The sequence below is a fragment of the Pygocentrus nattereri genome, chromosome 2 (genome assembly GCF_015220715.1).
Source record: "Pygocentrus nattereri isolate fPygNat1 chromosome 2, fPygNat1.pri, whole genome shotgun sequence".
Lineage (NCBI taxonomy): Eukaryota > Metazoa > Chordata > Actinopteri > Characiformes > Serrasalmidae > Pygocentrus > Pygocentrus nattereri.
Genome location: NC_051212.1, coordinates 33,076,615 through 33,103,758, shown reverse-complemented (window position 1 = coordinate 33,103,758; position 27,144 = coordinate 33,076,615). Strand labels below are relative to the sequence as shown.

The 27,144-nt window shown below is 36.7% G+C and overlaps 2 protein-coding genes and 1 pseudogene across 2 annotated transcripts; all 3 read left to right on the top strand.

Moving 5' to 3' along the window:
* The first annotated feature begins 311 nt into the window (after positions 1 to 311).
* On the top strand, positions 312 to 3,491 carry LOC119262513. The gene is made up of 7 exons (XM_037534866.1): positions 312 to 334; positions 422 to 491; positions 616 to 966; positions 1,098 to 1,448; positions 2,853 to 2,957; positions 3,076 to 3,101; positions 3,217 to 3,491. The coding sequence occupies exons 2-7, from the start codon at positions 449 to 451 to the stop codon at positions 3,322 to 3,324; spliced, it is 984 nt and encodes a 327-aa protein (XP_037390763.1). The 5' UTR covers positions 312 to 334; positions 422 to 448; the 3' UTR covers positions 3,325 to 3,491.
* Positions 3,492 to 13,329: 9,838 nt separating this feature from the next.
* On the top strand, positions 13,330 to 18,717 carry LOC108411033. Its single transcript, XM_037543855.1, has 6 exons — positions 13,330 to 13,352; positions 13,610 to 13,704; positions 17,172 to 17,522; positions 18,194 to 18,298; positions 18,417 to 18,442; positions 18,572 to 18,717. Exons 1-6 carry the CDS (start codon positions 13,330 to 13,332, stop codon positions 18,677 to 18,679), a joined length of 708 nt encoding a protein of 235 aa, XP_037399752.1. The 3' UTR covers positions 18,680 to 18,717.
* A 653-nt stretch (positions 18,718 to 19,370) lies between these two features.
* On the top strand, positions 19,371 to 26,174 carry LOC119264823 (annotated as a pseudogene).
* The last annotated feature ends 970 nt before the right edge of the window (positions 26,175 to 27,144 follow it).

The following is a 27,144-nucleotide window of genomic DNA, read 5'->3' as shown; positions in this document are numbered from 1 at the left end:
ACACAGACAATGATTAGTTCAGGTTAAGAAAGCCAGCCTGTAATCAACCCTCATGCATCTGCACAGGAAATCATAATGTTGGTTAGGTGGTTGACGACCACCTAAAACAATGAGAAATACTTGAAATTCAGTTTTAGTTCATTTGATATGCTTTGAACAAACCAGGTCCACAACAGCAGTGATGTTTTTATGACATAACATTGTGAGTGGTCAGGGTCCACATCCTGTTATGGGAGCCAATCAGCTTTCAGCACAGAGATATAAAACTGCTCTCATACAAGTTTTGCACCCATATTAGCTGCATTGTGACTCATCACCTTGTCCTTCAAAAACTGTAAGTTACTTCACAGAATGAACTAAATTATGGATACACAGCATTGCATATATTATTATTCTTACAAGACATGTTGTATTTTTTCAGGAGAAACATTACTTGAAGAGTTTGACAATGATACGATTTTGTGCACTTGTTCTCCTCTCAACAGCATTAGGTACTATTTCAGCTTTTTCTTTAGTTTTCAGGATTAATGAAGTTCATTATGTCTATTTTATTTGGAATCCATGTGAAGTGCTGTAAATTCTACATAAAAGAGCTCTTCATTTTTTACTTTTCAGGTGGCACTTCGAAGATTGACATTCCGTGTCTGAATGGGCTGAAGCATATTGTTCACGGAAGAAATATTAATCTGACTTGCTTTTTTTCATCGGCTGATGCATCCGCGACTGCGTGGTTCAAACAGACTCCAGGAGAAAAGCCTCTTCTCATTGCTTCTGTTTTTCGTTCTGCACCAGTTACATATCATAATGGCTTTAACAAGAGCGGCCGCTTTAATGCAGTAAGAGAAAAAAGCAGTTTTAATCTGAGCATCTCAAATGCAGAACCATCTGATTCAGCTACATATTACTGTGCTGTTGCGTATTATACAGATATTAGCTTAATGGACTGCACAGTTTTTGTCCTAAAAGGTAGGTGTTAGTCTGCTACAGCCTGCTATTTTTAAAATGCCACTAAGTTTGAATCCCAAATCTTTCTGCATTGTAAATCTGATCTCCATCTACATCTCATTCAATAATGAGTAACATTTTTCTCTCTTTAGGTTCATCTTCAAGTCTCTCTGCTGTTCTCCAGCCTCCTGTATCAGATCCTGTTGAACTGGGAGGAAATACAACTTTGCAGTGTTCAATACTCACAGATGCGTCTGCAGGAGATCACAGTGTGTACTGGTTCAGACATGGATCAGGAGAATCCCATCCAGGAATCATTTACACTCATGGAAACAGGAGTGGTGAGTGTGAGAAAAGCTCTGAGACTGATTCTCCTACACAGAGCTGCGTCTACAAACTCCCCAAGAGAAACCTCAGCCTCTCTGATGCTGGAACTTACTACTGTGCTGTGCTCATGTGTGGACAGATCATCTTTGGGAACGGAACTAAACTGGACTTTGTAGGTAAGATCAAATACTTTAAGATCCTTTAAGTAGCGTTAAGCTTAACCTGCGCTCTCAGAAAACCGGTCACTGCAATGTCACACCTCAAGGATCTTAAGAACATTTGGTTAGGAAACACACACCCCATCTTAATTCTATGCACTGTATTGCACTTTTCTATTTTATCTATTAAATCTAAATTATGAAAAGGTAAAAATATGAACATTTCTCTGGACAGGGATCGGCAACATGCGACTCCAGAGCCACACGCAGCTCTTTTACTGCCCTGTTGCGGCTCCCCAGCAGAATGAGTTTTTTAGGTAAAAATAAAATAATCCTACTTTGCTGTAAAATAAAGCTCTGCTGATCGTTCTGATACATCGTTCTAATACAATATTAGCAATAAATCTTCTTAAACACTGAAATTCCAGTAGCCTATAACTGCTAATTCACCAACCTTTAACCCTGGTGCGCAGACTGCTAGACATTATAGCAACACAGACAAACAGACATATTTACACTTATAATCACAATAGCTTCTTGTTCGTATTTTTCCGTTCCCCCCCCTTAAAGGGTGCAGCAGGTACATTCTGGTGCCTCAGGCATCACTGAAGGTGGAACAGGAAAACTGAAGCTGGTGAATGAAAAGCTGACTTTTGACTCGTAAAAAGCCTTAAACATTAACATTAACATTAAACATTAACTTAAACATTAAGAGACATTTTAGAAGAAACTATTCTACGTTTGCAGAAAGGTTTATTGTTGGAGATCTGAGAAAAGTTGCTACAGCTGAGCTAAAACTTAAAGCAGAGCAAAGTAAGTCCGTGTTTTCATTTATATTATTTAGTCTATGCTAGTAGCATATACTGAAACATATTTACAGCCAAAATGGTAAAATGGACAAAAAGAATAGTGGCTGCCAAGGTGGTTTGATTTATGTAGGGGACAAAATGGCTCTTCTTAACATTTGAGTTGCTCTAGGGAAAGTGAGCGTAATGTTGCTTTGTACATTTAGATGTTAATGCCATGTTGTACTGTTGTGGGTACTGGTTTGTAAATGCACTGTATGCTTTTTCTGACAATGTACTTTTCTCTGAAAATCTGTCACACAGTAAAATGGAAAAATGTAATTCTCTTTCTCATCCTTATTTTATAATGTTACAAATGGCACAGGATGTGGATTTATGCAGTTTTGAGAGATTTTTCCACTTCTGTTGTGTAACATTGTAGAGAAAAGCTGGTTCACTATGATGGCCATTTAAGTCTGTTTGCATTAGAATTCTAGATAAATTTATATGATTATATAAATCTGAAACAGTATGTTTTCATACTCACAGCTGTGTATATTTGTTTTTTTCTTTTCTCTACATCAGAGTCCAAAAATGTTGATAACGTTATTATGTTGAACTTTCTTCCTTATTATAGAGAAATGTGCTTTGGTCCCAACCATTGTGGTGTTAGTGGTGTCGAACATCATCGCTCTGAGTGTGGCTTTGTTTATGTGCAGAAAACACAGCAGTCATCATAAAGGTAGGTTTAACCTCTGAAACTGATATCATTATTAATATCTAACGTTAGTGTATGAATGCAGTGAACTGTAATGGTGTAATACTGCATGTTTGAATGATTTACTTGTTATTTGTTGAAGATGCTGCTGAAGCTCATGCGTATCAGGTAATTCATTCACTTTGTAAATCTTCTCTGATAAACTCCATCATGAGGCTAAAAATATCTCTTTATGCAATGAAACAGTGAAATACAGAGTAATAAAGTCAGTGTTTTTCTGCAGCCTGCATGTGGTGAAGCTTCATACTTTGCAGCAGACACTTTCAGAGATGAACCACAGCAGAAGACTGAAGATGTGAACTCTAAAGTCATTTATTACCAACAAAACTGAACTTTATAAAGCTAATAAGACTCTCCATGCTACTGTAATGATGCAGGCTGAGGAATAACTGGCTAATTGCTATTATTGCAGTACTTTAACGTATATTACTCGTCTTGTTGGTTTATTGTTGCGGTTTTACATGATGGGACCAATTCAAAATTAATAAATACGACTAATAAAATGAACCCATTTCTATAATAATTTTGGAAACTGTAATTTTAATTTCTAAAATAAAGTTCAGGTTTTCTGTATGTGTGTGTGGGTGTGTGTTTATGTGTTAATGATGGAGAGAGAAAGAAAGAGAGAGAGTAAATAACCTTTAAGACACTGAGATGATTCACTGTATCTAGTTTAATTGTGTAACTATTGGGAAGACGGCCTAGAGGATGTAAGTGCAAGTAAGTTTTTTTTCCGAGATGTGGATATTCATGATACCTCTAATTTACACAAAGTTTTAGGAGACAATTGCTTTTTTGCCCCCAGACTGCACCCCTGCCCTTTTAAGTGAGCTCGGTTTCCATGAGTTTCATCACTCTTGGTCACTCTCACTAGTGCTATAATGCTTCCTGTGGCGATGTTGCTACAGTAGCTCTGATGTATCACAGACACACAGATCACCACAGCCCCGGAAAACCTTCTTTTAAGACACAGTTTGTGTTTATTTCAAACAATAATGTTGGCAGTAAGGTACACTGATAACATGCCAAATAAAGATTTTGTTACTGTAAAAACAGGGATTTCTGTGAGGTGATGTGAGAACCTCTGCTTAAACAGAGGCATAAGTCATTCTTCACTAGTACGTGGTTCAGTGATCGACACCACAGCTCTGTTACTGGAGATTGGGGTTCATTTCTACATGCAGAAAATTCAATAAGACATGCACAAGAGGCAATGCTTTAGGCTACTTTGAGACATTCATTCAGGTTCAGGTTTTGTAGTACTCAAGTACAAAATAGTTTCTTGGCCATTTGTCATCCATTAGCCACCTTGATTTTGTTTGTTTCAACATCATTTTGACTCAGTCTTGTCTCCGTCTGAGGGCAATGTGGACTCAGAAACTGTTCCAGAGGTCAGACAAATGCAAGAGTGCAGTGCCTCCATCTGATGTAATTGGAAACTGAACTTTTTATCATTATTAAACATTAATAATACCTTCAAACAGAATAAAACAGTCCATTCTCTACATTTAATATACTGTTTCCATAAAATCAGTTTGCTGCCATTTAAGGATCTTAATGAAATTTACATGATGGATGAATATTAACTGAATATTATTTGTTTGTTGATGTTCATTGGTTCCAAAATCTTAGAAAAGAAGAAACAGGAAATAACCCTGTCGTTATTTGCTTTCAAAAGTTCCAATGCAAAGCTGGACTATGACTGTGATCTAATAACGATTAATAATATTTCTAAACTGTGTATTATTTAAAATATTGTAGTGCTAACAGATGTAGAAACACAAAGGTTGCCATGACCTGCTGTAATAAGTGCTTTTTATTGAACACAATGGCAGAAAGCCTGGCTGAAAACAGGCAGAATACTGAACTCACGGTGACCCTCCTCACACACACATACGCACACACACAAAACCACACATTAGTGCGCTGACACATGACAACACATGAAACTCTTAAATATAACTATATTTAACAAGTTACAACACTAACCAACACATGTCTACCTTTAGTCTTTGAGATTGGCCATCTGCCTAGCCACACCTCCAGAGTATCTCAGCGCCACCCAATAGTGGGACACTACAATATACAGTAATATATGACATATAAGATATACAAACCCAATTCCAAAATTGTATGCCTACAACATGTTTCTAAACATTGGGACAGTAACATATTTACCACTGTGTTACATTATGGAAAAAAAGTGGAATTTCAGCTGTGCAACCCTTCAGGTCCTTTATTATTGTATTTTGCACTCATTTTCAGAGGCAGACAGGTCTGGACTGCAAGAAGGCAAGTCTGGTGCACTTGCTCATGGATTGCGCAATCATGCTGTTGTAACGTGCAGAATGTGGCTTGGTGTCATGTTAAAGTAAGCATATATGTGCAGTACCCCCATACCATAACAGATCCTGGTTTTTGAACTTTACTCTGGAGACAATCTAGACGGCCCAGAGAACAGAGTGTCCATTATTACCATAAATTATTTAAAAGGTTAACTTGTCAGACATAGAATACACGTTTCCACAGTTCATCAGTCCCTTTCAGATGAACCCAGAGAAGTTGGCAGCATCTCTGGTCTCTGCTGTGCATGCATAGTACAGTCTTAATAGTAAAGCAGTGGGTAGTGTTTATTGACTATGGTTTGTCAAAGTATTCTTAAGCTTATGTAGTGACATTCATTACAGAAACCAGATTTAATGCAATGCCCTCTGAGAAATTACAGGTAGTCCGTTTTGGTTTTAAACCTTCCCTTTGCCTTCAGAGATATCCCTGTATTCTCTGAATATTGGTAATATGTATGTATTATGTAGTATTATTACAACTTTAGGGAGTAAAATATTTAAAATCCTTGCAATCATTTACTAAGAAAAGTCATTCTTAAACTGTAGCATTTTTTGTCGATGCAGTTTTTGGAAAAATGGTGAGTATTCACCCATCCTTGCTGATAAAGGACTCAGCCATTCCTGGATGCTATGTTTACTCCCAAGCATGGTTGCATCAGCTGCTTAAGATTATTATTTTTTTATTTAAAAAAATTCTTCATTCTAAACTGCCCTGTCCCAACTTTTTTTCTGTTGCAGACATCTATTTCTGAACAAGCATATGTTTACAAAAACAATGAAGTTGACAATACTATAGTACATATCTTTTCCTTGTACTGCAACTTACTGATTTACCCATACTGTTCTAACCTTTGTTTGAATTAACTTTGTACTGTTATTTATTAATATGCAGGGTTAAAATAGCTACTGAAAAATGAACAGTTAGCTACTTTGTAGCTACTTTCCCAAAATTTAAAGCTTGCTACAATTTAGCTACATTTCCAGAAAGAGCAGTGGCTACTTTTTAGCTACTTTTTGAAAAGTAGTGACTACATTTTAGCTACATTCAAAGCGTGACTGTCAGAATGTTTGTTAGTGAATCTCCACCTGACACACCAAACAAGCCCAACTGACAGTGTGAACAGGTGTGTGCATTTAATCATGTGCCAGAAAGAAACACACAATTGAAAAGCTTAATATCCAAAAAAAAAATGTAAAAATTGACTAAATAAAAGCAAAGTCATTCATTCCAGGGTTTCACTAACAAAAATCAACAAAAATAATTAAATACAAACTAAACAACTTCATGCAAAGCATAACTGTTCAAATAAAACTGCTCCACTTTAAACATTTCAGCAAGATATTTACAGACATGACATTCAGAGTCCTTTAAAATGAAACACTTTAGCCTCAAAATTCTCCTCAGTGACCCTGACTGTGTTTGAGTGAGAATCAGACCTGAATCTCCAGTCTTTCCAGTAGTGCAGAGCTGTTGTGGCTCTACAGCAGAACTCAATTTTAGGTAAATTAACATAAACCTCCTTTGCAATAAATTGTCTTAAACGTTGGAGTTAACGCATAACTGCTAATTCACTGACCTTTAATGCTGAAGACCGATGCGCAGACTGCTGGACACACAACACAGCAACTCAGATAATGAAGTGACAAAGACAGAGATTTAACATGAACATAATTTAGAGATGAAAGGCCTTATTTGCCTTTATAATCAGTCCAGCTGGTTTCCTCATATGTTTAATCTGCAGCAACTCACGAATCTGAAGTCAGCATCTCATTTTCCTGCTTCTCGTTTGAATGATCCCATTCCACCTTAAATGGCACAGCAGTACAATCTGGTGCCTCAGGCACCATTTATAGTGGAATGGAACAATTCCAATGAGAGGCCAGCAAACGAGAAACTGACATCAGCATTGTAAGAAGTCTAACGTTGAGAGACATTTTACAAGAAACTTGCAGACAAGAAAAGCAGAGCAAAGTAAGTCTGCATTTTCTTTGATATTATTTTTACCTGAATTAGTAGATTAGCACACACCGAGGCCTATTTACAGCCAAGATGGTAAAATGGACATAAAATGTTGTGGCTCCCAAGGTGGTTTCTTTTTTGTTGAAAGGACAAAATGGCTGTTATTTCGGTTGTGACGCCTGAGTCAAGCCTACTAGTAAGAGGTGATCAGTGCATGACCGTTTGCTCAAGCTGGCAGCAGCTCAGTCAGGATTACACAGTCACCACCAGCCCAGTTAACAACCGCGTTCTATGGCACAGATTTTGCGCAGATCGCCTGAAGCCTGTAGAAAAATTGCAGCAAAAATTTTTACTATAGCTACACAAGAATTTGTTGGTGCTACAGCTACTAGCTACATTTCATAAAACTGTAATAGCTACAGCTACTAGCTACAAAAATTCGAAGTAAGCTACAAAAAGTAGTAGCTACTTAGCTACTCCCCCATCCCTGTTAATATGCATAATGTATAATGAATGGTATTAAAAGGCTTGACTTGATCTCGCTGCTCTTGGTCTCAATGGCTACAAAGTCTTAGCCTTAACATTGAAACACCTCAATTTTTGTAGTCAAAAAGTTTTCACTACAACACTACAGTAAAGAAATATGTAAGCTGTGGTGGTATTTGATCATATTCATGACCTGCTATTCTGCACTCATTGAATGTGAAGTAAAAATGTATGAATTCAGAAAAAAGCAGTACCTAGTAAATGTAATGAAAACAACAACTTCACTTTATTCTATTTCATTTTATGTTGTCAGTTTTTTCCATGTGAGTTAAACTGTTTATTATGAACATGTAATATACATTTATATGAAATGTCATGAGTTTGATTCCTTTGGAAGAAAACAGGTTTGTAACACAGCACTTGTGATTTGCATAGTAAGTTCCATATTTATACCCACTGTTGTAATTGGTTAAGGCCAAATTCAAATTCCTGTTATGGGAGCCAATCAGCTGTTAGCTCAGAAATATAAAGCTGCTGTTGTGGAAGTTTTAAGTACAGAGTGATGCATGTATTACCTACATCTCAGAGGTTTACTCCTGCCCAGAAACTGTAAGTGAGCTTACATAATGAACTTAATTCCAGTGACACAGGACTGCGCATGTATTTTACTTGGTTTTTATTAGCATATGTTTCACTAATCATTTACTGAAGTGTTTGTAAAGTGCAACTGCTTTTTTCAGGGCATACATTACGTGAAGAGTTTGGCAACGATGAGATTTTGTGTACTTGTTTGGTTCTTAACAGCATTAGGTATTGTTTTATTTTTTCTCCAAGAGGAACACATTTATGCTTTTAATGTGGTTGTAAAACTCGTAGTTTGCTGGACTAATTTTCATTCATTTTTGTCAATTTAAGAAAAAAATAATTCTCCTTTTTTTTTTAGGTGGCACCGCAAAGATAGACATCCCTTGTCTTAATGGCTTGAAGTGCATTCAGATTGGAGAAAATATTAATCTGAATTGCTTTTTTCCATCGGTTGATGCATCAGCGTCTACTGCATGGTACAAACAGACTCCAGGAGAAAAGCCTCTTCTCATTGCTTCTGCTTTTCACACTGTAGACGTTAAATATCATAACGGTTTTGAGAAGAGCGGCCGCTTTAATGCAGTAAGAGAAAAGAGCAGTTTTAATCTGAGCATCTCAAATGCAGAACCATCTGATTCAGCTACATATTACTGTTCCTTCGCATTTTATTCAGACAATGCTTTATCAGGCTGGACAGTCTTAGTGCTCAAAGGTCGGTGCTACTAAACATTTTTTGATAAAATATCATTAATTTTGAAATCAATATTTTTCTACAATGTAAACCTAAATCTGCATCTTACATTAAATTACATTCAATATTGAGTAACATTTTCCTCTCTTTAGGTTCATCTTCAAGTCTCTCTGCTGTTCTCCAGCCTCCTGTATCAGATCCTGTTGAACTGGGAGGAGATACAACTTTGCAGTGTTCAATACTCACAGATGCGTCTGCAGGAGATCACAGTGTGTACTGGTTCAGACATGGATCAGGAGAATCTCATCCAGGAATCATTTACACTCATGGAAACAGGAGTGATGAGTGTAAGAAAAGCTCTGAGACTGATTCTCCTACACAGAGCTGCGTCTACAGACTCCCCAAGAGAAACCTCAGCCTCTCTGATGCTGGAACTTACTACTGTGCTGTGCTCATGTGTGGACAGATCATCATTGGAGACGGAACTAAACTGGACTTTGTAGGTAAGAGCAAGTATTTTCAATCTCATTAAAGCCTATATGTAGTAGTTTAAACTAAAACTAGATGGAGGAAGTACGTCCATATTGAGAGCTTATAGACAATATGACTTAAATCAGTCATAAATCGTAATTCAGTATAAGTGACAAGAAAAGTGTCCTCTGTTCTGATACACATTCAGTATAAAATTGTAGCTTGAAGATTCTTAATTGTAAGAATCAATTTCTTGTCATTTACAGTAGCAGGTTTTGTTCCACTGTCTGCCACTGAAATAAAGTAACATGCTCTATATTAATGCTGTGACATTACTTATTTACTGTGCTGCCTTACGTATTTCAGTTAAGTGAATTTGACCAAAATGACCAAACATAAAACACAGATTCTAAAAACGTTAACTTACTGTTAGAAGTTCAATTAACTCAAACGTGTAAATAATCTGTCAGGTGAAATATAATTAAAGTGGTAGATTGTACATATCTCAATATCTCCTTAGCATCTCAGTCTTCCCGAATGAAGTGATATTAATATGATAGTCATATGTTTCATCACAATGGCCACACTCACAATTATAGTGCGATATCATTAAATCTTAAAGTCTTTATTCACCAAGTTTCAGATATACAAGGAAATTTTCTTTGTGCAGGTAAATTATGAAATGTGAAATTAGATCCAATAGAATAAATACAAACGATACGGTGGAGTCCAAAAGGCTGAGACCATCCTGGCAATCTGGGATTTTTTTTTCTGGAAATAAACAATAGTAAGTTTTGAACATTTTTGAACAAAAGAATTTATACAGAAAGGTCAGATGTTCTTCTTATCTATGCACTGGAGTTTGTAATTTACTATCAGGTTGATTTGGTCTGTTCAGTTTATGCCAACTTGAGTGCTATTAAACTACCAAATACTAAGAACTGCATGTTCAAATTTCAAGAGGTTATATATATATATATATATATATATATATATATATATATATCAGTTTAAAGCTTGGGTCTTTGTTTAGGAGGACGATGTAGATTTCTGGGGAAATAGGCTATAGAGGTCATTGCTTGATTTCAAAAGGTGGGACTGACACCCACCCCCATTTTTCTCTAGCTGTTGTGAAATGGAAAAGTTATTTTCTTCACTTCTGCTGTGCAGCTGGGTTGATAGAAATCGGTGGTCTGTCTGCTACCCATTTACAATTTACATTGATTTTAGATTCTGGATTCAATTGTATGAAAATATTTTACTATTATGTTTTTAGCCATTCATCAACATTTTTAAAATCATTCCTTTTTTGTATCAAGAAATTTCTGCATCTCACTCATCACAGATTTTAGATTACATGGTAAAGATCTAACAGGCTCCAGCTTCCCCCGTGACCCAGAAGGATAAGCAGATTAGAAAGTGTGTGTGTGTGTGTGTGTGTGTGTGTGTGTGTGTGTGTGTGTGTGTGTGTGTGTGTGTGTGTGTGTGTGTGTGTGTGTAAAGATCTGCTTTCTTTTTGCAGAAAAAAGTGGTTTGGACCCAGTCATTCTTGGTTTAGCGGCATCAAACGTCATCTGCTTGGGCGTGGTTTTATTTCTGTATAGAAAATTATACAAAAGTCATCATAAAGGTGGATTTTTACCTCTCAGACTGATACGATTTTTATTGTTAATATATTTTTGTTGTTTATACAAGCAGTGATTTGTTATGCCAATTTATTACTTTTATTCTTTTGTTGAAGATGCTGCTGAGGGTCACAAAGTCCAAGTAAATCAGGTGATTAATTTATTCTCTTCTAAAATCCAGTCTATGGAAAGTCCAGATCTCCAAATGTAAAACCAGTTTGAAGATAAATATATGACGCACATAAACTGTAGCGTTTATAATCATAAAATGTAATAGAAGTGCTCTGTCAGACCTTTAGAATCACTCTTACCTCCTAATATTACCTCCCTGCACCTCAAAATACTGTGAAATGTGATTTTGCTCACTGGTTAATGTGCTGGTTGGTCATTTTGTCTGTCTAGTTTTGCAGTTAAACATGTTAAACACTGTTTCCTTCTTCAGGTTGAATGTGATGAAGCTTTGAACTATGCAGCACTGAGTTTCACGAATAAACCTTCGTCCTCCAGAGGAACTAGAAGACAACAGAAGCTTAAAGACACTGAGGTTTACTCACAGATCAAACATCCCCAATAAATCTGAGTGACTGAACTGAAAATCCACAGAATCCTCTCATCCTTTTTTCTGTAATGTAATGTTTTCTGACAGATGCCTAACAAATTATTACAATAATGTATCTTTTTTATAATTGGTGAAATAAGATAACACACATTTATCAGCTTACTTCCTTATTGTGTGTCTAGGGATCAGTGATCACCAAAAAGACTTCTGGAAAATGATGTTAGGCTTCATTAAAACTTTTCCTAGAGGTGTTGTCAACACTGTCAGTCAAGTACATAATATTACAGGACTTAACAATCACATGCTAAATTTCCTTGGGATCAATAAAGTATCTATCTATCTATCTATCTATCTATCTATCTATCTATCTATCTATCTATCTATCTATCTATCTATCTATCTATCTATCTATCTATCTATCTATCTATCTATCTATCTATCTATCTCTCTATCTATCTATCTATGACCAAAGCTACATCATTTGTATAGTGATCAGAAAGAAGTAGCGCTAAGGAATAGAGAATACATGCAGACAGGAAACTATAAAAACACTGCCACGAACCTCAAGACTTCACAGGACAAAATATTGATCACAACATAACTGCAGGTGGTAATTAGTGGCTAGAAAAGACATGGGTATGTATAGTGTGCAAATGAAGAAGGACTAATTACTTATAATATCAAAAAGAAATTGTTTACCACCTGATGATATTTGGACATTTGGTTTGATACAGCTTGATCCAGTCCTGCTTTTTTTATTAATCAAGACAATCAGAGCAAGATACTAAATGTTTTTGGGTATGAATGCTTTTGACTTGTTTATCTGTATGCTACATCCTTCAGCCTGACTCTAATTTCTGGAATGTTGTACACTTATGTGTGTGTATATGAATACAGTGCAGTTTCAGGTGTTTCTGTCTTCTGTGACTGTCATTAAGAGAAACCAGTCAGCCTGTCTTCTTGTCTGTGGTTTCCATTAAATCATCTCTATTTTTTCATGATCACTAAAGATAATGCATCATGCATCAAGCATATCAAAAACTTGCTGTGTTCCTGAAAAGTTCTTGCTTTTTTTCCTAAGTAAACCAACAGAAAATGTGCACAGAATAAGCTTTTTTTACCTTGGTTATACCTGGTTGCTTAATGTGTCTTGAGGATTATATCATGATTATATCAGTGATACATGTACATATACTTTGAAATGCAAATGAAAACGTGACCAATTACATATTTGAAGCAGATTGAAATCTGAAATCTGATCGCTTCAAAACTAGATCTGAGCTATAAATTTGTAAATGCATCAGTTTCTACAAGACAGATCTGACAAACAGAGCCCCTCCCAACACTGTGAAGACACCTCCCCCTGCTGTTCTGCTTATGGGAGAGGGACCAACCCCTGGCCTGCTGCCATTTAACATTTGCAGAGCTGCTCTTTCAGTTCAGTTCCTGACATGAGTTGCTCTTATGACTTGAACATTATATATAGCTAAACTAAAGCTTGATAAAGCATCAGTAAATAAAGCACCAATTTGATCAATGTATACTTCATCTTGTCATCATTCACCGTCTTACTACAATATGTTATAGACAGCTGCCTTCTTGTAAACTTCGAAAATGAAGAATGGCCCACAAAACTGGTGAATATAAAGGCAAAAGCAATGTTTTGAATAGAGCAGAACGAAACTGGTAAAACATGCAATAAACTGTCATAAGGTGACTTACATACATCGAGCCACATAGCAATCAACGGATTGACTGGAGACCCATTCCTTAACCATGTCTAAATATGTTTGGATACAATCTATATACACGACACATCCAGATGTTAACAGTATCTTTAGTTCAGGTTATGATTTTCCCTGTGAACAGTATTTAATGTGATTGTCTTTTGTAGCTGTCAGTGCTCGTCTCGTCTGGTGCAGAGAACCGAAGAGCATCTGAACCTGCAATTCTGTGATGTGATTTCTCAGAGCAGCTGCGACCTCAAATGTGAGTGCCCAGCTGCCAGTGTCAGTGTCATAGTTAGTGGCCCCTGTTTGGCTCGGCTTCTACAAAGAGAAGCAGCATCCTGTCTACATGGAGAATTCAGGTTACACTTTATTTTGATTGTCCTCTGTAGTCCTCACCATTACACTGCTTCTATTCTTGCGGTCAGGTTTCTGTACCTGGATAATGGAAAAAAGAAAAAACACTAAAACATTAAAAGGTATTTAACAAAAAGCATTGCAGCATGTCAATAAAATGTTTCAATTTAGTAAAGTATTCACATGTTTAACCTCTAGTAACCTTATAATTCAGGTATAAATCTTCAGGTTTCACTAGTCAATCACTACAGGGAAATATCTGATAACTACTATGCAACTGATATATAAAGTATTTATTTATGAGAGTGAGGAAGGGACGTTCAGACCCTCCTCGCTTTTTTTTAAGAAGCTGAAGTTCTGTTTATTGTTTTGATGTGGTTGGAAGTTTATGCAGTTCATCCTCTACTGCAGTATGTGTGTGTCATTTAGACTGTGGTCACTGCGAAACGTATACTCAAACATAGGACATAGGACATAGTTGACGAGTAGAGTAAAGAACACACAAGTTTTTTTTTTTTTTTTTATGTCAGTCTGAGTTTACCAAGCTGTTGTTGCCTTAAAGAAATCAGACTGTGTAAAATGTTGTATTAGTCTTAACAGATAAGGTGGATCCTTTGTGATGAGAAAAGCCTTATAAACAAAAGCAGGGCTAGAAAAGCTAAAACAGAAATAATAGCTGTTGAGTTATACACTTGGCTTCAGCTTTATATAATACACCATTTTACCAAAAGTATTCACCCATCCAAATCAATAAATTCAGGTGTTCCAATCACTTCCATGGTCATGGGTGTATAAAACCAAGCACCTAGGCATGTAGACTGCTTCTACAAACCTTGAATGGGTTGAATGGGTTGCTGTCAGGAGCTCAGTGAATTCCAGCGTGGTATCGTGATTGGATGCCACCCGTGCAACAAATCCAGTTGTGAAATTTCCTCACTACTAAAATTCCATAGTCAGCTGTCAGTGGTATTACAACAAAGTCGAATTTGGCAATGACAGCAACTCAGCAACAAAGTGGTAGGCCATGTAAAATGACAGAGGAAGAAGATGCTGAGGCACATAGGTCGCCAAATTTCTGCAGAGTCAAATGCTACAGTGTAGAGAGCTTCTTGTAATGAGTTTCCATGGACAAGCAGTTGCATTCAAGCCTTACATTGCCAAGCACAATGCAAAGCATCGAATGCAGCAGTGTAAAGCACCACCACTGGACTCTAGAGCAGTGGAGATGTTTTCTCTGGACTGATGAATCACACTTCTCCGTTTGGCAATCTGATGGAGAGAGTCTGTGTTTGTCAGTTGCGAGGAGAACGGTACTTGTCTGACTGAATTGTGCCAAGTGTAAAGTTTGGTGAAGGGGGGATTATTGTGTGGGGTTGTTTTTCAGGATTTGGGCTCGGCCCCTTAGTTCCAGTGATAGGAATTCTTAATACTTCAGCAGACCAAGAGATTTTGGACAATTTCATGCTCCCAACTTCGTGGGAACAGTTCAGGCATGGTCCAAAGCAAGGTCCATAAAGACATGAATGAGTGAGTTTGGTGTGGAAGAACTTGTCTGGAGTGCACAGAGTCCTGACCTCAACCCAATAAAACACCTTTGGGATGAATTAGAGTGGAGACTATGAGCCAGGTCTTCTCATCCAACATCAGTGTCTGACCTCACAAATGTGCTTCTGGAAGAATGGTCATAAATCCCATAAACACACTGCTAACCCTTATGGAAAGCCTTCCCAGAAGAGTTGAAGCTGTTATAGCTGCAAAGAGTGGGCCGACATCATATTAAACCCTATGGATTAAGAATAAGATCAACTCAAGTTCATATGCGTGTGAAGGCAGACGAGCGAATACTTTTGGCAATATAGTGTATTTGTCTTTCTGAGCTCTACAATAATGTAGTGAAAATTAAACTAATGAGAAAAAATTTGTTTATTATGTTAGTTTTCTGCTCTGTTAGTTGTAGTCATATACTAATAGAAAGGTTTAAAGAAAAACTGTAACATATTTAAAGTGCATATCAAAATATTAGATACATTTCTGCTCCTCGTGAGTTGATGTGAGTGGTTGGGGGCTGATTATACTTCCTGTTATGGGAACCAGTCAGCTTTGAGCACAGAGTTATAAAGCTGCTTCTGCAGCAGTTTTGCATGCATATTAACTACATTGTGCAAGGCTACTTTTGTCCTTCAAAACCTGTAAGTGAGCTTCCAGAATTATTATTGTTATTATTATTGTTGTTGCTGTTATTATTATTAGTAGTAATAGTAGTAGCAGTAGTATTACCACCAGAAGTGTTTGATTAACATAGCAGAATATAATTTATACTCACACACACACACACACACACACACACACACACACACACACACACACACACACACACACAACCACATATATAAAATTTTATTTTTTTGCTTGTTTTATTGCTTTTAAAAAGTTTGCTTGTCTTTCTTGGAAGCAAATGGATGGCTGTACAAATTTCATACATTTTCATCCATTGATCTGGCAGCAACTGCATGGCTCAAAGAGACTCCAGGAGAAAAGCCTCTTCTCATTACTTCTGCTTTTCACACTGTACTTAAATATTCTAAAACCTAAATATCATAATTTTGAGAAGAGTGGCATTTAATGCATTTCGAGCAAAAGACACTTTTAATCTGAATATCACATCATAACTTCTGTTTCACTAATCATTTACTGAAGTGTTTGTAAAGTGCAACTGCTTTTTTTTCAGAACATATATTTCTTGAAGAGTTTGGCAACGATGAGATTTTGTGTATTTGTTTGGTTCTTAACAGCATTAGGTACCATTTTTATCTTTTTTCTAACGTACTTTTTTCTAAGTAATGTGTTTATGTTTTAATGAATGTAACCGTAATACTTTTTCTTTTAGGTGGCACCGCAAAGATAGACATTCCTTGTCTTAATGGCTTGAAGTGCATTCAGATTGGAGAAAATATTAATCTGAATTGCTTTTTTCCATCGGTTGATGCATCAGCGTCTACTGCATGGTACAAACAGACTCCGGGAGAAAAGCCTCTTCTCATTGCTTCTGCTTTTCACACTGTAGACGTTAAATATCATAATGGTTTTGAGAAGAGCGGCCGCTTTAATGCAGTAAGAGAAAAGAGCAGTTTTAATCTGAGCATCTCAAATGCAGAACCATCTGATTCAGCTACATATTACTGTTCTTTCGCATTTTATTCAGACAATGCGCTATCAGGCTGGACAGTCTTAGTGCTCAAAGGTCGGTGCTACTAAACATTTTTTGATAAAATAGCATTAGTTTTGAAATCAATATTTTTCTACAATGTAAACCTAAATCTGCATCTTACATTAAATTACATTCAATATTGAGTAACATTTTCCTCTCTTTAGGTTCATCTTCAAGTCTCTCTGCTGTTCTCCAGCCTCCTGTATCAGATCCTGTTGAACTGGGAGGAGATACAACTTTGCAGTGTTCAATACTCACAGATGCGTCTGCAGGAGATCACAGTGTGTACTGGTTCAGACATGGATCAGGAGAATCCCATCCAGGAATCATTTACACTCATGGAAACAGGAGTGATGAGTGTAAGAAAAGCTCTGAGACTGATTCTCCTACACAGAGCTGCGTCTACAAACTCCCCAAGAGAAACCTCAGCCTCTCTGATGCTGGAACTTACTACTGTGCTGTGCTCATGTGTGGAGAGATCATCATTGGGAATGGAACTAAACTGGACTTTGTAGGTAAGAGCACATACTTTAAGATCCTTTAAATAGCCGTATCTTAACCTGTGCTCTCAGAAAAATTACCACTGCAGTGTCAGACCTCAAGGGAACGTCTAAGAAACTAAGGAACATACACCACATCTTAATTCCATGCACTGTAGTGCCAGTTTCTGTTTAAAAATCAAGAAAGAAAAAGGAAATATATGTACAGTTCTCTATGGAAAATGAATGTAATGTTGCTTCATACATGTACAAATTAAGACCATTGTTAATCCATTGCGGGTAAATTTAATTGGTTGTGCATGCACTGTACCCTTTTTCTAACAATATAATCTTCTATGAAAGTCTGTCACACATGAAATTTTAGAATTTAGAATGAGAAATTTTAGAATTAGAAATTACATTTTTTTTTTCATTCTATTTTTATGATACAAATGACACAAGATGTGGATTTATGCAGTGTTGAGAGCCTCAAAGATTTTTCCACCTCTGTTGTGTAACAGTGCTGAGAAAAACTGTTTCTCCATGATGACCATTTAAATGTGTTTGTTTTAGAATTCTAGATCCAATGATATGATCATATAAATCTGAAACAGTATGTTTTCATATTCAGAACAACGAACATTTTTTTACATCAGAGTCATACATTTTAATAAAATTATAAAGATGATTTTTCTTCCTTATTATAGAGAAACGTGCTTTGGACCCAACCATTGTGGTGTTAGTGGTGTCGAACATCATCGCTCTGAGTGTGGCTTTGTTTATGTGCAGAAAACACAGCAGTCATCATAAAGGTAGGTTTAACCTCTGAAACTGATATCATTATTAATATCTAACGTTAGTGTATGAATGCAGTGAACTGTAATGGTGTAATGCTGCATGTTTGAATGATTTACTTGTCATTTGTTGAAGATGCTGCTGAAGCTCATGCGTATCAGGTAATTCATTCACTTTGTACATCTTTTCTAATAAACTCGACTACGAGGCTACAGAATGTCTCATTATGATCAACTGTTCAGCAGTGAAACAGTGAAATACAGAGTAATAAAGTCAGTGTTTGTCTGCAGCCTGCATGTGGGGAAGCTTCATACTTTGCAGCAGACACTTTCAGAGATGAACCACAGCAGAAGACTGAAGATGTGAACTCGAAGGTCATTTATTACCAACAAAACTGAACTTTATAAAATTTAGAAGACTCTCTCCCCTTTTTACGCTACTGTAATTATGAGGACTGAGAAATAGCTGGCTAATTGCTAATAGTGCCATATTTTAAGGTATATTTCTATTGTGGTTGTTTTGTTGTTGTTGTGGTTTTACATGATGGGTCCAAATAATAATGATTATATAAGACTAATAAAGTGAACCCATTTCTACTATAAATTCAGAAATTGCTTTAATTGTGTAACTATTGGGAAGACAGCCCAGAGGATGCAAGTGCAAGTAAACTTTAGTAAGTCTTTTACGAAAGGTGCTGATATTCACGAGCATCAGAGACAGAAGGCTGTTCTTTGCAGTTTAAATTCTGCTGAACAAGCTTTCATGGGTCAGGCCTGAGTTAAAAGCCTAATGTGACAAATTAACAAATAACATAATTAGGAGCTAAGAGGAATCAGTCACGTTTTGATTTCCAATGAGTGGGAGCAATTATGTGAATGAGTTATGTGAAAAAACTGAACATCTGTTTTTAGTGTTGAACAGTCAAGGAATTCATGTTAATCACCACTAGCTTAGCGCTAACACACTACTCCAGTCTCATAGACATGCTAGCAGAAATTGTAGGGGAGATCATTTTTGGCCCCAACCTGAAGACCTCACAGTAAAAGGCTATCAAGGCTTATATAAAAATTGAGAATAAGAATTCAACCCATGATACCCATCCAGGCATACATCTATGAACAGGGAAGCAGCAAAGCACAGCGTACAGCAGGTGTACAGTGTGTAGGACTGATTAGTAGTCAGTACAGGGATCACAGGGAATTGTGTTATTCTACTGGTAAATGTTCTTTCAGCACATTTGAGCCATGTGCTTCCCTCTAACTGCTATGACTGCAGCCATTGCTACAGGACGTGTCTTAACAACATGTCTTTGGAACACGACCTTTAATTTACACCTGATTTTAGAGACTACTGCCACTCTTGTTCACTCTATCTAGTGCAGTACTGCTTCCTGTGGAGATTTTGCCTCAGTAACTCTGACCTATCACAGACACACACATCACCACAGCCCCGGAAACCCTGCTGTTAACATACAGTTTGTGTTTATTTCAAATAATAATTTGTTGGCAGTAAGGCACACTAAAAACATGCCAAATAAAGATTTTGTTACTGTAAAAACAAGGATTTCTGTGAGGTGATGTGGACATGTTGAAGAGACCATCAATAAAGTTCAATAAGACATGCACAAGAGGCAATACTTTGGCCCAATCCCATTTCTCATTTTTACCTCTACCCCTTGTTTTCGAGTGTAACCCTCCCCCTTAAAACTGAGTTAGAAGGGGCAGTGGTTGAAACCTTCCCACTATGAAATGGGACAACCCATCAAGAACCGGATAAGTCATCAGTTGTCATCAGCGACTTTTATGTAAACAAACGAGACGAGATTTTCCAGCCATTTCCAATATGCCGCCTCCAGCTGTGGTGATCTTACTTGTGTGTCACGTGACAGGACAGGTGACTCATATTTAAAATAGCCTGAAAAAATCATTAGGACGTGTTTTCCTGCTTTGTAGCAATAAAGCTATATCTCACTGACGTTTGCCGTTTATCCGAAGGAGATTGAAAAGCACGAGCGCTCACGATTCATTCACAACTTCAGTTTTACGCATCAATCAATCAAACGAGTTACAGAATAAAAAAGAGCACAAACAAAAAACTTCATCACTTCATTAACAGCTACTAGCGCTGCTCTGTAGGCGACGCTGCCAGTCTGCAGCGACAGTAAACCAATAGAAAATGTCCACAGAATAAGCTTCTTTTTTTTTTTACCTTGTTCATACCTGGTTGATTCATATGTCCTGAGCATCAGGATTATATCATGACAGTGATACACATACATATACATTAAAATGCAAGTGTAAACATGTCCAATTTCATATTTGAAATCAATTTATATCTGATTGCTTAAACCACTTCGGAATGTGATCTGAGCTATACAAGTGTAAATGTATCTGTTTCTACAAGACACATTTGGCAACCACAACTCCTCCCAACACTGTGATGACACCTCCCCCTGCTCTGTAACACTTTATTATGATTGTCCTCTGTAGTCCTCACCATCACACTGCTTCTATTCTACGGGTCAGTTTCCTGTACCTGGACAATATGCTTTTATCACTTCTTAGAAATTATCAGTAATAAATTGAATAATAAAAAAAATATAACTAAAACACAAATTGTATTTGTTTTAACAAAACACAGTACTGCATGCCAATAAAAAGGTTTCCATTGATCAGTCTGATGAAGTTCTGATGAACAATGGTCACAATAAGTGTTTACAGATTTAACCTCTAGATAGCGTATAATTCAGTTATTAACCTTAAGGTGTTATTAGTCAGACACTACAATCTGGTAACTACTCTACAACTGATATGTAGGGTTTGTATTTAAGAAGCTGAAGTTCTGTTTAATCTTTTGATGTGGTGGGAAGTTTCAGCAGTGTGTCCTCTCCTGCAGTATGTTAGTGTCATTTAGACTGTGGTCACTGCAAAACATATACTCAAACATAGGGCACAGTTTATGAGTAAAGAACACGTTTACAGGATTTTAGTTAAGCTGTCATAGTCAGATCTGCCGGAGTCATTAGCCACACTCTGTAAATGTTAACATTCTCTGTTTTATGTACAACCCCAATTCCAATGAAGTTGGGACGTTGTGTAAAACATAAATAAAAACAGAATATGATGATTTGCAAATCCTTTCAACCAATATTCAATTGAATACACTACAAAGACAAGATATTTAATGTTCAAACAGATAAACTTTATTGTTTTTTGCAAATATTCACTCATTTCCAAAGAAGTTGGGACAGGGGCAACAAAAGACTGGGAAAGTTAAGGAATGCTCAAAAAACACCTGTTTGGAACATTCCACAGGTGAACAGGCTAATTGGAAACAGGTGAGTGTCATGATTGGGTAAAGGGAGCATCCCTGAAAGGCTCAGTCGTTCACAAGCAAGGATGTGGGGAGGTTCATCACTTTGTGAACAGCTGCGTGAGCAAATAGTCCAACAGTTTAAGAACAATGTTTCTCAATGTGCAATTGCAAGGAATTTAGGGATTTCATCATCTACAGTCCATAATATCATCAAAAGATTCAGAGAATCTGGAGAAATCTCTGCAAATAAGCAGCAAGGGAGAAAACCAACATTGAATGCTCGTGACCTTCGATCCCTCAGGTGGCACTGCATTAAAAACCGACATCATTCTGTAATGGATATTACCACATGGGCTCAGGAACACTTCAGAAAACCACTGTCAGTGAACACAGTTCGTCGCTCCATCTACAAGTGCAAGTTAAAACTCTGCCATGCAAAGCGAAAGCCACATATCAACAACACCCAGAAACGCCGCCAGCTTCTCTGGGCCCGAGCTCATCTGAGATGGACTGACGCAAAGTGGAAAAGTGTCCTGTGGTCTGACGAGTCCACATTTCAAAATGTTTTTGGAAATCATGGACGTCGTGTCCTCCAGGCCAAAGAGGAAAAGGACTGTCCGGATTATTATCAGTGCAAAGTTCAAAAGCCAGCATCTCTGATGGTATGGGGGTGTGTTAGCGCCCATTGCATGGGTAACTTGCACATCTGTGAAGGCACCATTAATGCTGAAAGGTACATACAGGTTTTGGAGCAACATATGCTGCCATCCAAACAACGTCTTTTTCAGGGACGTCCTGCTTATTTCAGCAAGACAATGCCAAGCCACATTCTGCAGATGTTACAACAGCGTGGCTTCGTAGTAAAAGAGTGCAGGTACTAGACTGGCCTGCCTGCAGTCCAGACCTGTCTCCCATTGAAAATGTGTGGCACATTATGAAGCGCAAAATACGACAACAGAGACTGTTGAGCAACTGAAGTTGTACATCAGCAAGAATGGGAAAGAATTCCTCCTACAAAGCTTCAACAATTAGTGTCCTCAGTTCCCAAATGCTTATTGAGTGTTGTTAAAAGGAAAGGTGATGTTACACAGTGGTAAACATGCCCCTGTCCCAACTTCTTTGGAACGTATTGCAGGCATCAAAGTCAAAATCAGTGATTATTTGCAAAAAACAATAAAGTTTATCTGTTTGAACATTAAATATCTTGTCTTTGTAGTGAGTTCAATTGAATATAGGTTGAAAAGGATTTGCAAATCATCGTATTCTGTTTTTATTTATGTTTTACACAAAGTCCCAACTTCATTGGAATTGGGGTTTTATGTTAATATTGGTTTACCAAGCTGTTGTTGCCTTAAAGAAATCAGACTGTGCAAAACGTTGTATTAGTCTTAACAGATAAGGTGGATCCTTTGTGATGAGAAAGGCCTTATAAACAAATGCAAGGCTAGAATTCCTGAAACTCTGAGAAAAGCTAAAACAGAAACAAAAAGTAATCTTACGTAAAAATGTGATCTCATGTTCAATACCTGGTTGAGTGTAGTTCTGGAACCCTGGAACCATTTGGACCCCCAGCCCACCCCTGGAGACCAGAACAATTTGAGTTTCACTTGCAGGTCCAGTGTTTACAATGTCATCCTGAAATTATGAAATAATATGGTGAAATGCAATTCATTGTTATGTATGTATGTTTTACTACTTCTTTTAGGAGTTATGGAGATGATTTTGTATCATATGGCTGAATCCAAATAGATTATAGCAGCCGAATTGTCTGATGGGCTTGTGAATATTTGCCTTTCTAAGCCTTTAGTAGTACAGTAAATAAACCTGCAGTAAAAATGAAATTACTGAGATAATTTGTTTATTATGTTAGTTTTCTACTCTGTTTCATATATTAATGGAAAGGTTTGAAGAAAAACTGTAACACATTTAAAGTGCATGTTCTGCTTGCTGTGAGTTTATGCAAGTGGTCGGAGCCTGATTGCACTTCCTGTTATGGGAGCCAATCAGCTTTGAGCACAGAGTTATAAAGCTGCTTCTGCAGCAGTTTTGCATGCAACTACATTGTGCAAGGCTACTTTTGTCCGTCAAAAGCTGTAAGTAAGCTTCTAGAATTCACTAAATTCCAGCTACAAAGATTATTATTATTATTATTATTCATTTATTGATTAATGTGTTTGTTTGTTTGTTACCAGAAGTGTTTGATTATTATAGCTTTATATACTTAATCATTTTCCTCTTTTTCCAGGAGATACATTATTTGAAGAGTTAGGCAATGTTTGAATTGTATGCACTAATTTTCCTCTCAAGTGCATTCAGTACTGTTTAAACTTTTTTCATTGTTTGGAAACACATGGATTATTGTTATTATTATGGATTATTGTACATATTTAATGCATTTTCAAAGAAGGGTATAGTTTCACTGATTTTGGGTTTTATTTTATTTTGTTTTGGGACTTCTTGCTTTTTAGGTGGCACCATGACAGTTGATGTCCCATGTCTAAATGGGCTGAAGTACATTCATGGCGGGAAAAATATTAATCTCAATTGCTTTTAACAGAATTTATATATTTTTTTCTTTTCAGGAGTTTGGCAATGATTCAATTGTATGCACTTGTTTTTGTCTCAACAGCATTAGGTACTGTTTAAGGTTCTTTATTTTTCAACATTACTGGACTTTAATATCTTACTTGGCAAGCGCAGAGATTTCAAATAACAATACAGATGAATATTTTTTGTTTGTTTTTCCTTTTAGGTGGCACCTCAAATGATGCCCCATGTCTAAATGGACTGAAGTACATTCATCGTGGGAAAAATATTAATCTGAATTGCTTTTTTTCACCCGTTAATCCAGCAGCGACTGCGTGGTTCAAACAGACTCCAGGAGAAAAGCCTCTTCTCATTGCTTCTGCTTTTGGCAAATTACAAGTTAAATATTATAATGATTTTGACAAAAGTGGCCGCTTTAATGCATTTAGAGAGAAAAGCAGTTTTAATCTGAGTATCTCAAATGCAGAACCATCTGATTCAGCTACATATTACTGTGTATTTACATATTATGCAGAAGCTACAGTATTAGACTGCACAGTATTAGTCCTCAAAGGTAGGTGCTAGTCTACAGTATACTACAAATCCTTCTACACTGTAAACCTTAAATCTACATATGCATCTCAATCAATAATCACTTTTTTCTCTCTTTAGGTTCATCTTCAAGTCTCTCTTCTGTTCTCCAGCCTCCTGTATCAGATCCTGTTGAACTGGGAGGAGATACAACTTTGCAGTGTTCAATACTCACAGATGCGTCTGCAGGAGATCACAGTGTGTACTGGTTCAGACATTGATCAGGAGAATCCCATCCAGGAATCATTTACACTCATGGAAACAGGAGTGATGAGTGTAAGAAAAGCTCTGAGACTGATTCTCCTACACAGAGCTGCGTCTACAAACTCCCCAAGAGAAACCTCAGCCTCTCTGATGCTGGAACTTACTACTGTGCTGTGCTCATGTGTGGAGAGATCATCTTTGGGAGTGGAACTAAACTGGACTTTGAAGGTAAGAGAAGATGTTCTATATTTTATGTATTTTAAATTAATTCAAATTAGCTTATGGTCAAGATAAGGTCTTCAATATTTTTGATTACAAATATACACACCTGTACGCTTATGTGTACAGTATGTTTTTTCTGACAATAAACTTTTCTCAGAAGATTTATCACACAACATTTGGAAACTTTTTTCTCTTATCATAATGGTACAAATGACACGTTGTGGATTTATACAGTCTTCTGAACCTATCATTTTTTTTCCCCACATATGTTGTGTAACAGTGTAGAGAAAAACAATAGAATTTTTTCAGAAATTTTAATGTATTTCAGCATCATAAATTTGAATGAAATTATGGTTTTCTTGTTTATTATAGAGAACCGTGCTTTGGACCCAACCATTGTGGTGTTAGTGGTGTCGAACATCATCTCTCTGAGTGTGGCTTTGTTTATGTGCAGAAAACACAGCAGTCATCATAAAGGTAGGTTTAACCTCTGAAACTGATATCATTATTAATATCTAACGTTAGTGTATGAATGCAGTGAACTGTAATGGTGTAATACTGCATGTTTGAATGATTTACTTGTTATTTGTTGAAGATGCTGCTGAAGCTCATGCGTATCAGGTAATTCATTCACTTTGTACATCTTTTCTGATAAACTCCATCATGAGGCTAATAATATCTCTTTATGTAAAGAATCAGTGAAATACAGAGTAATAAAGTCAGTGTTTTTCTGCAGCCTGCATGTGGGGAAGCTTCATACTTTGCAGCAGACACTTTCATCAGAGATGAACCACAGCAGAAGACTGAAGATGTGAACTCTAAAGTCATTTATTACCAACAAAACTGAACTTTATAAAGTTTAGAAGACTTTCCCCCCTTTCTGCGCTGATGATTGCAGACTGAGGAATAACTGGCTAACAGATATTAATGCAGTGTTTTTTAGCATATTGGTATCATTAGTAGTAGTTATAGAAGTAGTAGTGTTGTTGTCTTGGTACAGTAAAACAAAATAATAGTGAGTCAGTAAAGTGCTAATCTGAGTAGTGTATATTTGAATGTCTGTGTTCTGAATAAAACAGATTTTTAGGTAATGTGTTTTAGTACGACTTTAAAATAAGACTAACCCTTATGAAATGTAAGGTTTATAAATCTTTTCTGTGTAAATCTTTTCCCGATTGATCAGCTGGTCAGCAGTGACACAGTGAAATACAGAGTAATCAAGTCAGTGTTTTTCTGCAGCCTGCATGTAGTGAAGCTTCGTACTTTGCAGCAAAAATTTTGGGCAGTGAACCACAGCAGAAGACTTTTATAAAGCTAAGAAGACTTTTTCCCCATTCCATGCTACTGTAATGACACAGACAGACGAATAACTGGCTAACTGCTAATAATGCAGAGTGTTTGAAGCACCTTCAGCCTGATTCACTGTATCTACTTTAATTGTGTAACTATTGAGAAGACAGTACAGAGGCTGCAAGTGCAAGTAAGCTTTATTAAGTGTTCTCCAATATGTGCTGAAACTCTGTAATGTCTTCAATGCTTTCATCTAAAACCAGTTGGCGTGTCATTTTTTAATCTTAATGATACTTTTGCATCTAATGAAAGAAGAGATACTATTCTTTACTTAACCTCAGTGCTTTATTGATTAGACAGTCAGTAATGAAATAAAGAATCATGTTTGGCCTGTATGGTAATAAAATCACTGACATGTATGTTCGCTTTGTTGTACATTCTTCAAAAAGGGGTTCTTTTATAAAGACATTGGTTATCTATGGAATAATTAACACTCAAATAACCATTTGCATTCTTAAATGTTTTTTGCAGGGTGAAGTTATTGTTTAAATTGATGGAGAAAATGTTGAATATGACTCTATATAGAAGAGTTTTTGAAATGATTTCATGTAGCACCAAAAATATTGTTACAATGCTAAGCTTGTAATAATAGAAGAACCCTTTTTGGGTAAATATAAATGTGGCCAATCTGCTTTTATCATGTAATATGAAAATC

Bases quoted from the DNA above. Each gene is read 5' to 3' on its own strand.
- LOC108411033 (XM_037543855.1), top strand. From the start codon at position 13,330: ATGAAGAATGGCCCACAAAACTG. The intron at 13,353-13,609 runs GTGAATATAAAG...TGTCTTTTGTAG, and splicing joins AAGAATGGCCCACAAAACTG to CTGTCAGTGCTCGTCTCGTC. The intron at 18,299-18,416 runs GTAGGTTTAACC...CATTTGTTGAAG, and splicing joins ACACAGCAGTCATCATAAAG to ATGCTGCTGAAGCTCATGCG.
- LOC119262513 (XM_037534866.1), top strand. From the start codon at position 449: ATGATACGATTTTGTGCACTTGTTCTCCTCTCAACAGCATTAG. The intron at 492-615 runs GTACTATTTCAG...TTTACTTTTCAG, and splicing joins TCTCCTCTCAACAGCATTAG to GTGGCACTTCGAAGATTGAC. The intron at 2,958-3,075 runs GTAGGTTTAACC...TATTTGTTGAAG, and splicing joins ACACAGCAGTCATCATAAAG to ATGCTGCTGAAGCTCATGCG.